This window comes from Phoenix dactylifera, chromosome 9 (genome assembly GCF_009389715.1).
Source record: "Phoenix dactylifera cultivar Barhee BC4 chromosome 9, palm_55x_up_171113_PBpolish2nd_filt_p, whole genome shotgun sequence".
In the NCBI taxonomy this organism is placed as follows: Eukaryota; Viridiplantae; Streptophyta; class Magnoliopsida; order Arecales; family Arecaceae; genus Phoenix; species Phoenix dactylifera.
Genome location: NC_052400.1, coordinates 11,696,530 through 11,711,092, shown reverse-complemented (window position 1 = coordinate 11,711,092; position 14,563 = coordinate 11,696,530). Strand labels below are relative to the sequence as shown.

The 14,563-nt window shown below is 36.7% G+C and overlaps 1 protein-coding gene across 5 annotated transcripts; it reads right to left on the bottom strand.

Moving 5' to 3' along the window:
- Window positions 1–677: 677 nt before the first annotated feature.
- LOC103701760 (probable mitochondrial adenine nucleotide transporter BTL3) lies at window positions 678–14,355 on the bottom strand. 5 transcript variants are annotated; one of them, XM_039130033.1, is made up of 8 exons: window positions 13,809–14,355; window positions 9,254–9,557; window positions 8,423–8,893; window positions 8,209–8,308; window positions 6,799–6,856; window positions 6,200–6,623; window positions 2,170–2,289; window positions 678–738 (listed from the first exon to the last, which is right to left on the bottom strand). In XM_039130033.1, the coding sequence occupies exons 1-4, from the start codon at window positions 14,150–14,152 to the stop codon at window positions 8,240–8,242; spliced, it is 1,188 nt and encodes a 395-aa protein (XP_038985961.1). In that variant the 5' UTR covers window positions 14,153–14,355; the 3' UTR covers window positions 678–738; window positions 2,170–2,289; window positions 6,200–6,623; window positions 6,799–6,856; window positions 8,209–8,239. The 5 variants fall into 5 exon arrangements, with proteins under 5 accessions (XP_038985961.1, XP_038985960.1, XP_008782148.2 ...); XM_039130032.1 differs by having other exon boundaries at window positions 6,799–6,859; window positions 13,809–14,354; XM_008783926.4 differs by having other exon boundaries at window positions 6,799–6,859; window positions 8,186–8,308; window positions 13,809–14,353.
- Between the last annotated feature and the right edge of the window lie 208 nt (window positions 14,356–14,563).

Genomic DNA, 14,563 nt, shown 5'->3' with positions numbered 1-14,563 from the left:
TTCCAACCTGAAAAATGTAGACTACATCAGCTTTATTGCATCCATTTCATGATATTTGTTCCAAAACATCAAGAAAATAATCTTAGAGAAAAAAAAGCACATATTCCATCACAGAAGCTTGAAGCTTAATCAATTCTTGCATAATTTGTTAAAAGAAATTTATGGCGAATAAATCATTGAAGAATGAAATATTTACACCAGAATAGTTTATTCAAAATATATATATATATATAATTAGATAATTAGAAATTTAAAAGCTAAAGCACAAGAATAGAATATCAAACTACTAGTACTACCACTCACCCTGAACAATATGTGCATGATACATGCATACTCACATGTGCATATGCACGGCAATTGCATGAATCCATGAAATATGCAGTGAACTTCTAAGGACCATGGACAATGTTTGAACATCAATGACCATACAAGATCTCCCAAACACTCAACTATATATGTTTATAAAAATATAGAACAACACAGAATACAAACATTTGCCCTTGTTTTATATTTAATATATCCCCCTTCCATGCTCTTTAGCAGCATTTCAAGAATTACTACAAGCAAGCTATCTCATTTGTCCTTCAAGATAAGCATGGACAAATGCATGATTCAGACTTACCTTTAGCCTCTCATGCGCTTCTTTCACAGTCTTTCCATCTTTTTTCTTTCTCCAGTTATGGCCATCCTTCCGGAAGTATCTCAATACCTTCCGATCAAAAAGAAAAAGTGAACCACCTAATGCAAATACATGCCAAGTGAGGATCTGCCTGATGTGGATATTTGATCAAACAGAGCAATGTATACATAATTCCTTAGTTGATAATCATTTCAAATATCAGTCTCAGGATCATTTACTCTTCAAAGACTAATATTGATTCCAAGATTCACCAAGAAGAAGCATTAAATCAATTAAACAGCAAGTAACAATTGATAGACAACTAGAGAAACAAGGGAAAGAAACCAAAATCAACCACATCCAATATTGAATCTGCATAGCTTTTTATTTGATTATGGTAAATAAATTTTGAAATGCTGAAAGCATTTGTTTGGCAATAAAGCATTTGCTTTTCTTTTTATGTGTATCAATTCATTAATGTGCACAATTATTAGTACAGATGCTGCTTACTCCACTCATGCCAGCCAATTAATTACAGAAATAGCCTAAATGATGCAATGGATGCATAGAACCATACCATGGTGAACATATGAGAAGTCTTAATGTTTATCAAAAACCCATACCCTGGTTAGGATCCGCCGCGTATTGGTAAACTTAGAATCAAACCCTAAACAGCAAATACTTGATTCAAATACAAATGCTGATAACCACAAACAGCACTAATGAATACTGTCTCAAGCTTCCAGCTAATTCAGGTGGGCATTTACTGATAAATAAACTGTGCCCAATCTAATAATATCTACCAGTGAAACAGAAAATAATAATTTTTAGGTGGTGGTTGGGAGGAGGTGCGAAAGGTTGAGTGCAAAACAATCTTAGAACTTCTGAAGTCAAATAATAAATTACATATATGGATTAGTATAAATCTAAAGACATGTGCATATCACCAGCATAAATACATTGGATGCATATGACTATATGACTGCATGTATGTATGGAACTGTAGATGCATGTTGATGCATTGAACAGACAGGTACATAAATTTAAGTTTAACGTCATACATATGCATCAACAGATATGTAAAAAAGAACCAAAGGACTGGATATAGTACATAGAAGGCAAAATGTTTTAGCTGCCTGAATTGAGCAAAGGTACAGGTTTGAGGAAGAGCAGCTCTCAGGGGAAAAAATCTATATATAAGAGCCCCAGAAGCAGGTAAAAGACTATAGAGAGCTTTTAAAGATTTTAGCTACTAAGCAGAAAAGGTCATGTGTTCCTACTGTTTAGAAGGGTCAGCAGAAAAAATCTAACTGAGAAGTAACAATGTTCTATAATATCCATAGTAAGCAACAATGAACCTCCAAATGTCGAACTTTGTTTATGATTTCAGTCATGCAGTCATGCAGCCAAGAGAAATAGTGATTTCTCAAGAAACTAAATCATCAATAAATAAAGCTCATCGTGAGTTGTTTAACATACAGGAAGCATGAAGTTAGATGAAACTTACAGAAACAACTCATATAAAGAGAGGTTTAAATTAGAGGTCATACTAGGAGGTTTATTTGGTGGTTCCGGGGCAATACGAAATTTTCTATAGTTTTGAAGAATTTCGCAAATTTCTGCAGGGCGTAACCATCGATGTTGTGCTTCCAAAAGTATCTGCTCAATATCTGTACATCCACAGTCACTTACCAGATTAGTACAATAAATTACATATTAAGTGAGAGGCATAAACCTGAACAAAAGTATGGTTGATAAAGACAAGGCACAGTTTTTTTAAAAAAAAGAGCATTTTTAGCTATTAAGCAAATGGTTTTTTGCAATGTTTTCTTATTGCTATAAAACGTTAAGCTAGAAGTTTTTGGACATACAACAGATAATAAGTGCTCATGCATGACAAATGCACAGTAAAACTAAGACCTGGAAGCAAGGTTGTGTGCCTACAAAAAAAAATAATAATAATGAGGGAAGAAAGATAAGCTCCCAGCATAACTTGTTCTTCGCTGACACAAAACAAAAACTCCCAGATTTTTTTGTCTGTATGTGAAGCAAGAACAGACCAAGACATTCACTTGAAAAATTAGAAGGCAAAGAATAAGCTTAGTGCCTCTTCCGTCACCTACATGTGCGCGTGAGATAGATAGATAGAGAGAGAGAGAGAGAGAGAGAGAGAGAGAGGGATTCTGAAAGATAACTCCACTGGGTTACTCTCTTGGAAGGAAAAAAACCCTCCCACGAGCTTTCTAGGCCATAAGAACTTAGAAGCATTGCTATTACTCGATTTGGATTTTCAAGGAAACAAGATTGCAGATTTTCTAGTGGAACAATTCTTCACTTGAGATAAATATGCCAATGCTACAGGAACTGATAGGCCAAATACTAACATGGTTGATTTTAATTATGTAATAGAATGAGCATTTGTAATGCTCATACCACAGTCATTAAAAGGAACATATACGACCATAAGATTAAAATTTACATAATACCTAAAACATGGAGAGTTATGTGATTTCAAAGACATATAAGTATCATCCTTATCAAGAGACCTAAGAAAGATATGCTTAAGTAATGACAAAAGGGTCATAGAGGAGAGGGAAGCCGCAGCTTCAAACACTACATATAGAAAGAACAAAACAGTGCCAAAACATGCACAAAAGGAGATAGAGCACTGTAGCTCAAATTATTTATAACTTGAATAGGTATAATAAATTTTGAAAAATAACAGAGTTCTGAGACAATTACATGATACAAATATAAACATGTTTCCACTAGCAATCATATATTGTTAATGTTCCATAAATTGAATATGGAAAGATTTTTTTAATTGGACCCTCTATAGCTATCATAGGACTATATCTTACAAATTGTTGATCAAAATTCATTTAAGCACCACAAGCCATTGCACTTTTAAGAAATTATTCTCCATTATTTTTTCGCAGGTGAAGGAAACTTAAGTCTCTTTACAAACTGAGGGAGCGGGGGGAGGGAGAGAGAGAGAGAGGGAGCGGGGGGAGGGGGGAGAGAGAGAGAGAGAGAGAGCTAGAATAGCAAAAGCAGCATAGTTTCTCAAGGTGATCCACACCCAAATTGGCCAATATAATTTGAATCATTGCTGTTCAGAAGCCTTCAGAAATACTATTCTCTAAATGACAACAGAAAATCTTTCATGCTTTCACTTATTAAAGAATTTGGGCCTCTTCTAGTAATGAATGTCAATAGAATACAATCCCTGGCAACACTTCAGGCATGAAATCCAGGTCTTTGCTCCATCGCAAAACTCATGCTTGATCTAATCAAGCATCCCATCCTAGATATATTCAAATTGGCTAACAACCATTCATCAAATTGCACTTTAAGTTTTCACGAATGAATCATTGTCACCTTCACGGAATTCAACCATACATACAGGACCTTCTTATATTTATTTTTTTCAAAAAGAAGTCACGATCCATATCACGCATCGGACATATTAAATCATAGCCACCATATAAAGGAGTCACATACTGCTAATTTCACTGATGTTCCACCGTAAATCAGTTCGCTGCTATACCTACATTCCTTAATAAAAAGAATAATAAGAAGAAACCGATCATCAGATCAGTCCAAAACTATTATTAAATTGATTAAAAGACCGACTAAGAAACTTCTGCATAATACACTGATAACGGTAACACATACAAACCGGGCAAGAACAGAAGAAGAGATCACTCCAAAACCACTATCATATCCATCAAAATCAATACGAAATCCCAATATCAAGATCGAAAATTTGCAACTAAAAAAGGCAACTCAATCAGCAGAAATCTCCGCGAATTCTCACCTAACCGAGGGGTCAACCCATACCGCCGAGCATCCGCCATGGTCTCAACCCACAATTAATCCCAAAAGCACGACTCGATCTCAAAGCCCTAGCTCCTCTCGCATCAGAATTCGAAGAACCAGAGCCGAAAACTGCAGCAAGAACAGTATCGGATCAAGTCAAATTCAAAGTTAGAGAGCCGGAATCGGGATCGACCAATCTTTCACGAAGGGGGAGGATTCGAGATCAGGGACTTGGGGAGATCGGAATTCTTTCTAATTTCTGAGTGGAGATGAGATGAGGTTAGAAAAGGGAGAACCTTCGAAGGAAAGCCGACAGCAGCAGCCGCCGAGATGGAATTCGGAGGAGAGAGAATAGACGGGCACAAAACGCGAAAAAGGCGCAGTTGTGCCGTCGGTTTGACGCAAAGGCGTCAAGGCGCGACGGGATATACGGGCGGAAGAGATGCGTTTCAAGGTGGACCGGAGGGCAGATATGGAGCCGCATTAAATGGAAAATGCCGGGGTTTAGGGGATAAAGTGCGGAATTCACACGGAGGTGAGATGAGTGGCGCCCGTTAACGGGGGCATCGTTGTCGCTCGCTCGTCAGCGGTCGACTCCGAGCGTCCAATGGCGTCCCGTCAACTTCCATCTCATCGGCTACGGTAACCTCGAGTGAGGATAAGATGGTTGCGGTCAAAGTGCACCGCCGCTTATCCGCGAGTGAGATCCTGTTTTGGGTGGCCAATTAGCGTGTCCACGGGCAGACGCCCGCCGGTAAAAGGAAATCACGATTCCTAAATTTCTGGGAAGACATTTCTTACATGATTTATATTAGCCCTAAAATTAAGAGATACCGGATATGGAGAGCAATTGTTTTTTTTTTTTTTTTTTTTTGGTCAAAAAAAAAGGAGGGGAGGGGGGAGGGACCAGCCCACGTAGCAGCCCCATTACTGAGCCCCCCTTCCACTAGAGAATGTTCGATATAGGTCGCAGGTTTCGCGTGCCTTCCCCGACCCGTGGGCTCACCCCACTGGGTTCACCGCCTCACGTGCGGGTACGTCACCCCAGTGCCACCTTGGTACAAGTGGAAGGAAAGCATAACCGCCAACAAGCCAGCCGAGCGTGGGGCATCCGGTCCCCTAATTTAATCGACGCCCGTGCGTTTCGAACCCGGACAACTTGGGCGGAATTGTCGCCCCCTTACCACCAGGCTACTACCTTGGTGGCTAGAGCAATTGTTCCATCATCATATTTCCTCTCTCTCTCCCTTTTCCACCGCCCGGAACCCGCCACATGAATAATTAGTGCTAGCCTCCAAACAAAACCTTGATTGGTTTCTGAGAGTTTTAAGAATTATATTATTCCATGGTACATAAAGCCTTATAATAAGACATGAGCCTTCTGATCTGGATTCTCTAGGTATCCAAAAAGGAATTATGCGGCAGCTGCAAACAGGAGCAATACATGAAATAAATGAGCGTCATGTGGAAGTTGGATCTTCATCACGCAATAAACAAGCAACACGACAATATTATATAAAAAAGAAAACTCTGTAACACTCACAGCCACAAGGAAATTTGTACGCCATTCAAAGTTCCACCATGTGCCGCGCCACTACCGTGTCAAACTAATTTTCTTGTGCCGCTGCCACATGGCTTTTTTGCTTTAAAAAAAATATGCACGACACTCCTCTCTTTTTTTTCTTTCTTAATTATGTAGAGCTGGTCATGCTGCATTACTCCATGCATGAATAAAAGGGGCGGAAAGTTAGTTCGTACCAGGAGGAGATTATTAATCATTTCAGGAGATCGGCTGCATGACCCAGTTGTTTATGTTCATTTCCGCTGCAACTGTGATTCTGCAACGTGTCTGCTTTTAATCTCACACGGTTATAGATTTCCTTAGGGAGACAAGTATACGGCTACTTGTGAAGACCTTTTCTTCTAGAAGTGGACTCTGCATCAATCGAATACATACGGGACTGGCAATATGGGCCGGTAAAGAGTTTCATTTGGCTATAAACTTGCAGGTGGTGGCCGTCAAGATTGGTGTTCCAACTCCCTTGTGTTATCTTATTGTAGTTGTATGACTTGCTGAGTGGAAGCCGAGGCTGCTGCTTCAGGTATCTTGGGTTGATTGGTAGTAGAGCAATGCCCCCACTGGTTAAACTAGGCCCAGAAATGAGTGCAGTTTGCAGACTTGCTGAGACATGGAGAGAAAATAGAGCATATTTCTTGAAACTGATCTTTCTATGATAATTGGCAGAGGAGAAAATATTGAATGGCTGAGATCCTAGGGAACAAATCAAGCAATACATGGCAAAACATGAAAATGTTCTTTATGAGAGATGCATCCAAACATGGAGTCAAGAATGTACCTTTTTACATGAATTATCCTGTCAGTTAGCTGACTGCTCTTGCTGACCTCCATTGTCACTGCTGAGTACAAAACTAGCATGATTAAGAGAGAAGAATTTAAGGGAAGAGCTCCACTGAATCTTAAGTGAAGGTGCAAGCATGTAATCATGCAGTAGTCACTCCATGCTCTTCTGCTTTAAAATTCACAAAAGCAATGGAGTAATGTCGAGAATTTCGTAAATGCATATCCGAATTAGGCTCTGTTTGGGGGAGCTTTTGGAGGGCCAAAAAGTATTTTCTGTCCCTTCAAAAGTACTTTTAGATAAAAAATGGTGTTTGATAAAATTTTCGGAAAGCTGTTTCAGCTTTTGAGGGAAGCTGAAAACAGCTTATGGGGAGAAGCTTTAATTTGGAGCTTTCCAAAAATGCTGTTTTCAGCTTTTTCGGGAAGCTGTTTTTTGGACCAAAATACCTCCATTTAAATCTCACTTTTTTCCCTCAAAACCCTCATCTCACCTCTTCCTCTCTCACCCATCCCCTCCCTCTCCCTCTCTATCTTCTTCTTCCTCTCAATGTCATTGCCTCTATTCCTTTTTCCTCTTCTTTTTTTTTCTTTTTTTTTTGTTTTGGGAGCTCGTGGCTGCCACGGTGGCAGCCACCATGTCGGCCACCACCCATGGTCGGCGACCCCTCTATATTTCAATGAAATAAAATAATAAATAAATAAATAACTAAATAAAATAAATAAAAAAATAATGAGTAAGTAGCAAATAATCTGATCTAAATAAATAAATAAATAAAAATATTAGTAATTATTTAACCAATTTTATCACCTAGCTAGAAAATTTGTTTGAGAGAAATGATCATTAAAAGGATGAAAAATTAATTTACACTAATAATTATAATATTTTACATATTTATTATTGTATTATATTATAAATATAATATTATATTACATTATATCATAATACATTGATATGTTATGTTAAATAATTTAATATTATATTAAATTATTATTCTATAATACATAATATTATGGTACTATATTATAATAATATTATATTACATTACATTAATATTATACTATATCATATATTTATGTATTAATACATATTATATTTTATTATGCTCTGTTGTATAATACTGGCAATGTTCTTTATGGTCATTTTGTCATACAAAAGTACTTTCTCAGTTTGTTTACCAAACACATGTTAAAGTGTCGCAGCACTTTAAAAATATAGTTACCAAACAACAAACAGCTTTTTATAAACGCTCTGCTTCAGACAGCTCTACTTCCAACAGCTCTACTTCCAAAAGCTCTACTACTAACAGCTCTCCCAAACAGGGCCTTAGCCTCCAGCAAGGAGGAAACAACCTTGTGCAAACAATTAGATGCTCAAACTATACCAGCTAGAGCACCTCCAGAACACCTTTTTCTGTGGAGGGCAATTAGCCCCGTGTTCATTCTACTTCCAGAACTATCTTCATGAACGCGTATACAAAGTAACTAATGGCTGCAGAGGGCAAAACCTGAAAATGAAAAGAGGAGATTTAACGAGATAATTCCTAGAAACTATCAACTAACAATTTATCCAAAGATAGAGAACACAAATGACTCTGTTCTCAGATGACTGGTTTAAATACCTGTAACAAGCTGGGAATCAGGCCAGCATAGAGAGCAGGGATTCCCCCTTGCTCGACTATTTTCACAGACGTAGCAAAAGCATTGAGTTTTGTTGCTTGAACCTGCATTTGTAGTTGTCGCCTGACCACTTCAAAAGGATAAGTGGCAGCCTGAGCACAAGCACCGGCAATGGCCCCATACAGTAAGGTCCTCATAGGACCCACCTCTAGTTGATCCAAGGCATTCACATCTTTACCTTGCTGTTGCTTCATTAGAGATATCCTCCTCTTTCCTTCAGGTGAATGAAGATAAGCTGACTTCAATATATCATAAACACCATAGAAAACTGCACCAGAAGGGGCCATGCTAATAAGAGCAGGTACTAATCCCTTGTAAAGAGAAAAGAACCCTTCAGTTTGCACCATGTGACGGAAAACACAAATAACACCACCTAAAGCTTCCCCTCCAGGTGCTAACATCTTTGTACGGATCTGAAATTTAAAGCTTGTATGCAAAGAGACATCTTTAAAGAAGGAAAAAAAGGGGAAACTGCAGAAAGAACATGCTTCTTCTTAAACAAATGAAAATAATAGTGTTTCTCAGAAGAGACCAGTGAATTTCAGATATGCTGCTTCCTGAGAGTATTCCTGATATTATTTAGCTAATGCTATCTCACAACAAAAACAACCGGGGCAATTTTTCACAAAATAACCTGGTTACTTGTCATCTAACATTTGGGAACAAAGTGCTACAGTTAATCCCTAATCTCAGACAAAGTAAATACAGAATATATAATGGAAATAAGAATTGCAGGCCCCAAAAGTGATGAAATGCAACCAAATGACGCATACCGTGTCCATTGGCAGACATAGTATTGTAGCAGTGATGCCAGCTGCAGCACCTGCAAGGAACCTTTCAAAATTTGTTGTTTCTTCATTTCCAGACATTTTGAGAAGTTGTTTCCCATATGTATCATATGCATAGAAATTTACTGCCTTAAATGGAGCAGTACGAAGAATGTTGACAAAATTGCCCTTCCAGAAGCCTTTCAAACCTTGTGTGGTTCCAATTTTATGGATAAGCGCAAATAAATTCATCTGTTCGCCACGAACTATATACTCCAACTTTAGTCTCTCAAGAGGAGCAACAAAGGTTCTGATACATCATGACATCATGTTCAGGAAAGATAATATAATGGTGACATCAATAAAAAAGATGACTAGTTTTTAAAATCATTAACACATATGACAGTAAAGAAATTCTTTCAAGTATTCAGTTCCAGAACTAAAGGAATGGTACATTATTTAACAACTTTGTCAAAAGCTCGATCACAATGCAAAATTTACTCATGCAACATAAAACTAGGTAATATGTTATGATCTAAAAAATATCTATGAAAGAAATATGCAACCTATGAAGCTGATTCACCATATACCCAACTAAACATTTAAGGCCCCATTTGGCATTGCTTTTGAAGGGCCAAAAAGCGCTTCTTGGACAGCCAAAAACTCTTTTGGATGATTTTAAGATGTTTGGTAAAAAATTTAAAATAGTTTTTTAGCTCCTCCAAAAACTAAAAAAAGGTCTACTAGGAAAAAGCTCAAATTTAGAGCTTTTAGGCAAAAGCTCTACTTGAGACGCATCGGAAAGCACTTTCTTTTTTGGATGGCAAAAGCTCACCTAAGAAATCTACATTTGACTCCCAGCAATGGATTTTTTTTAAAATAAATTTAAAATATTTTTATTGCTATAAATATTTAAGTTGGTATATTTTCTACTATGATCATGCAATTAAGGACCTTGAATTTATTTATTATATTATTAAGATTAAAATATAAAAATAATTTATAAATTAACAATACTTTACAATATAGTTTTGACAATAGAATATAATGATAATATAATTATATTATATTATATTATATTATATTGTATTGTATTGTACCATAATAATATGATATTATTATCGTTATTACAATTCTAACATAATAATTATATGATAATGATATTATATTATAATATTATTATAATATTTTACTAAATAACAATATCATATTATTATGTTATAATTATATTATATTAATAGAATAATATTATAGAGATATTGCTATATTTTATAATAAATATAGAAATTATCTTTATTACTTTATCTAGATTAAAATATCAAGATAAATAATTAATAAATTAAGAATCATTAGTAGCAATTTTTGCTAGTACAAATAGTCAGATAATTGAAAATACTATATATTATCCTTTATTGTCATTTTCTAACACTAACAGTACCTTCTCAATTTGGTTACTAAATAGATGTTAAAGTTTAACAACACTTCAGAACTGTAGTAACTAAACACTTAAACAGTAAACAGCCTTTTATTAAAACCCCTATCAACAAAAACTCTATTACTCAAAGCTCTACAAACAAAGGCTCTACTAATGCCAAATAGGGCCCAACAATTAGTTCATGAAAATTGCAAGCTTTCTAACCAAAGGAATTTTGTTGAAACAATTGAGAAAATCATATGCAAAGAGTATTTTGAACAATTGGTATCAGAAAATATCATGAAGCTGTTTAACTAAACAGAATCTAAACAGTACAAAACACAGGATGCTTATTAATTTCCTATATGGCTCTGGAAACTTCACTCATTTTGCTATACAAGACCTCAATGCATATGGTACAAATACTGAGACATGATGACCATAAATTAATATTGTAGTTCTGCCCATCATTTTGCTCGCTGATAGCACATGCACACTCATTTTCTCTCTATATATATAACAAACAGATCACCAAGGATCTAACTCCAAGTAATGTGGTTTCCATTACATCCAGTAAAATATTCAATAGATTGGGGAGATGAGTTCTTAAACTTCAATACATGCTAAACATCTATAAAAATCATCACAATCAAGGTCTTAAAATATAGTTTTAGTTACAATTCCCTAAGTAAAGTTTCGGTTTTGGCTGTTTCAGCAGTTTCCCTCCAAATTTAGAGATATTGCTATATTTTATAATAAATATAGAAAGTATTTTTATTACATTATCTAAATTAAAATATCAAGATAAATAATTAATAAATTAAGAAACTTTAGTAACAATTTTTGATAGTACAAATAGTTAGATAATTGAAAGTACTATATAGTATCTTTTATTATCATTTTTTGATACTAATAGTACCTTCTCAATTTGGTTACTAAGTAGATATTAAAGTTCAACAATACTTCAGAATTGTAGTTACTAAACAGTAAACAGCCTTTTATTAAAAGCTCTATAAGCAAAAACCCTATTACTCGAAGCTCTACAAACAAAGGATCTACTACCTATAGTAATGCCAAATAGGGCTCAACAATTAGTTCGTGAAAATTGCAAGCTTTCTAACCAAAGGAATTTTGTTGAAACAATTGACGGAATCATATGCAAAGTTTTGAACAATTGGCATCAAAAAATATCATGAAGCTATTTAACTAAACAGACTCTAAAGAACACAAAACACAGGATGCATAATAATTTCCTATATGGCTCTAGAAACTTCACTAACAAGACCTCAATGCATATGGTACAAATACTGAGACATGATGACCATAAATTAATACTGTAGTTCTGCCCATCATTTTGCTCGCTGATAGCACATGCAGACATTCATTTTCTCTCTAATTATAACAACCAGATCACCAAGGATCTAACTCCAAAACTAATATGGTTTCCATTACATCCAGTAAAAATATTCAATAGATTGGGGAGATGAGTTCTTAAACTTCAATAGATGCTAAACATCTATAAAAATCATCACAACTTAAAATATAGTATTAGTTACAATTCCCTCAGTAAAGTTTCGGTTTTGGCTGTTTCAGCAGTTTCCCTCCAAATTTCAGAATTTCAGCCAAAAAATCAGAATAAAATCTGAAAATAGAAAAACAAGAAAAAAGATCCGAGCAATTTATTTCTCATCATTTATTTCTACTATAAGTAATCTTAGGAAATCTTTTTTAAAAAATAGAGAGGTTGCATTTCTTTACCCCTAGAAATCTTGATTTTTATTTTCAATGTTGACTCATCAATCTAGTAGAATTTTGGTAAATAATTCTTCTTCTTTCTCCTCCTCTTCATCTTCGTCTTCCTTTCTAAGGACTAGGATGGGCGAAAATCAAGCGAAATTGGGGTGAAGGTGGGATCAAACCTAGCTCATTGGCATCTGATACCTAGTGACTTTACCAACTCAACCAATTGGCACCCTCTTTTGCAAGTCATTTTCATGTGCACTACTTCTTACAAAAATAACAAAATGTTCTTTTCTTTTCCTTGGACAAGTATTAAGATATATTTGTTCTCCAAATGCTTCACATAACTCCAGTGAAACAGCAACCCATGATTTAAACAATTCCTTCTAACAAGCCAAGAATTCATCTTACTAGACCAAATGTATTGCTCATGTGTACACTGGTAAAACTCACTAAGTCATAGCATTTTTACCATAAAGAGTGTGTAGTAACAAAGTACTCATATGAAGCACCAACGACAACATAATAAAAGCTTTATCTGAAAACTTCAACCTTTAGCTGATGCCATTAAGAAGTGTCAAAATGATCATATACTTATTGATTTAAAGACAATTTCAATTAGTCAGAACTTAATTGTGCATGGACCTTAAGTTTGTATAAACTCTAAAGATTCATCAATTAATTCTCTCAAAGGATGCCACTTAAAATTTCTCTCCCTGAGATATAGAAGTCGCTCATCGCTATTTGATTATTCTTTCTTAATCCACATTGGACAAAGAGACTCCCCTCCTTGCTGTTAGTTTATCATCATAAGAAAGCTCAACTTGATTACAGTTAATAAAGTATGATTTAGCAAGGGCCAAGGTAATCTCTGCATGAAATTTCTTGACACAAATTTGGTACTCCAAGCCCTTACTTCCATATTGAACTATCTGACAACAAAACTGTGGGAGTGGTTTTATAATTTTAGTACGTTTTGGAAGGACGACAACTCCATCCCATACCAACCCAATCCTCCCATTACTCAAAAGAACCATTCCTCAGTCAAACTATTGTTACAAAACCTAGCACCTACAAGAAAAGGTTGAATGCTCAAAAAGATACAAAATTTCATTAGGTTAATCCTACAAGACTGGCTAAAGACAGACTCCTGATCATAAGGATGACAGGAATTGTCTGGATATGATATGAAATGTTAATGTTGCCAATAACAGCAGCTACTGAGACATCGCAGCTATCAACAGCACAAAACGTAATTTTTTTACTATCGAATACAAAGGCACAGCAAACTAAAAATTTGCTCTACATCAACTTCACTAAATCATTCACGGAACATAATATTCAGCGTCCAATAATAGCAACAACAGGAAAAGCAGTGAACAAAACAACCAACAGCTACCTCCTTACCTCGAAACCATTGCAGCCCCAGCCCCCGCCCACAGATGCTTGATGGTGTTCATGGCACCAGCTCCTGCGCCCTGAGCTCTAAACTTGTTCTTCTTCACCGACAAGAACCCAACACCATCGGCCCTCCCCCACCGGAATAGCCCCAGAACGAAATGCTTCGGGCGAGAAGCAACCAATCTAACAGCCGAGGCCGCCGGATTCGCGACCGAGATCGAGGAGACGAGGGAGTTGGGGACGGAGGAATCGAGGAAGAGCCCTCCCGCCACGATGAGCGCGGGGTCCTCGGCGGGGAAGGGAATCCGGGAGGGGAGGACGTCGCGGAACCAGACCTCCAGCCCCGGCATTGCGGAGACGAGATCGACGAGAGAAAAAGGCTAATATCGAGAAAACGAGGGAGCGAATTGGCTTCGGAGGAGACGGTTTACAGGTTTAGGGTTCGGGGGGAGCGCCGGCCGGCAGGGGATGGGCGGAGAGGAATTTGGGGAAGAAGGGAGTGCGGGGATATATTCTTATTTCTTTTTTAATAAAAATATATTCTTATTTCTTTTTTAATAAAAATATATTCTTATCTCTTTATTTCTCTATCGGGAATCTGTCCCGTTCATAGTGGCGAGGATTCGGCATAGCTTCCATCGATCTCCCAACTTGCGTGCGTGCTTCTTTTAGGCTTTCGGCGTCGGAGACATGCAACCGCTCTGCCGGTGGTCTCTAACGTGCGCGGGGACGCGGCGGAATGCCGGCCGTGGATGGCCGGG

What these genes read in the sequence shown, in the direction of transcription:
- LOC103701760 (XM_039130033.1), bottom strand. Translation starts at nt 14,152, where the DNA reads ATGCCGGGGCTGGAGGTCTGGTTCCGCGACGTCCTCCCCTCCCGGATT. An exon ending in GGGGCTGCAATGGTTTCGAG is followed by an intron (nt 9,558 to 13,808) that starts GTAAGGAGGTAG and finishes ATGATGTATCAG; the next exon opens with AACCTTTGTTGCTCCTCTTG. An exon ending in TGATTCCCAGCTTGTTACAG is followed by an intron (nt 8,309 to 8,422) that starts GTATTTAAACCA and finishes TTTCATTTTCAG; the next exon opens with GTTTTGCCCTCTGCAGCCAT.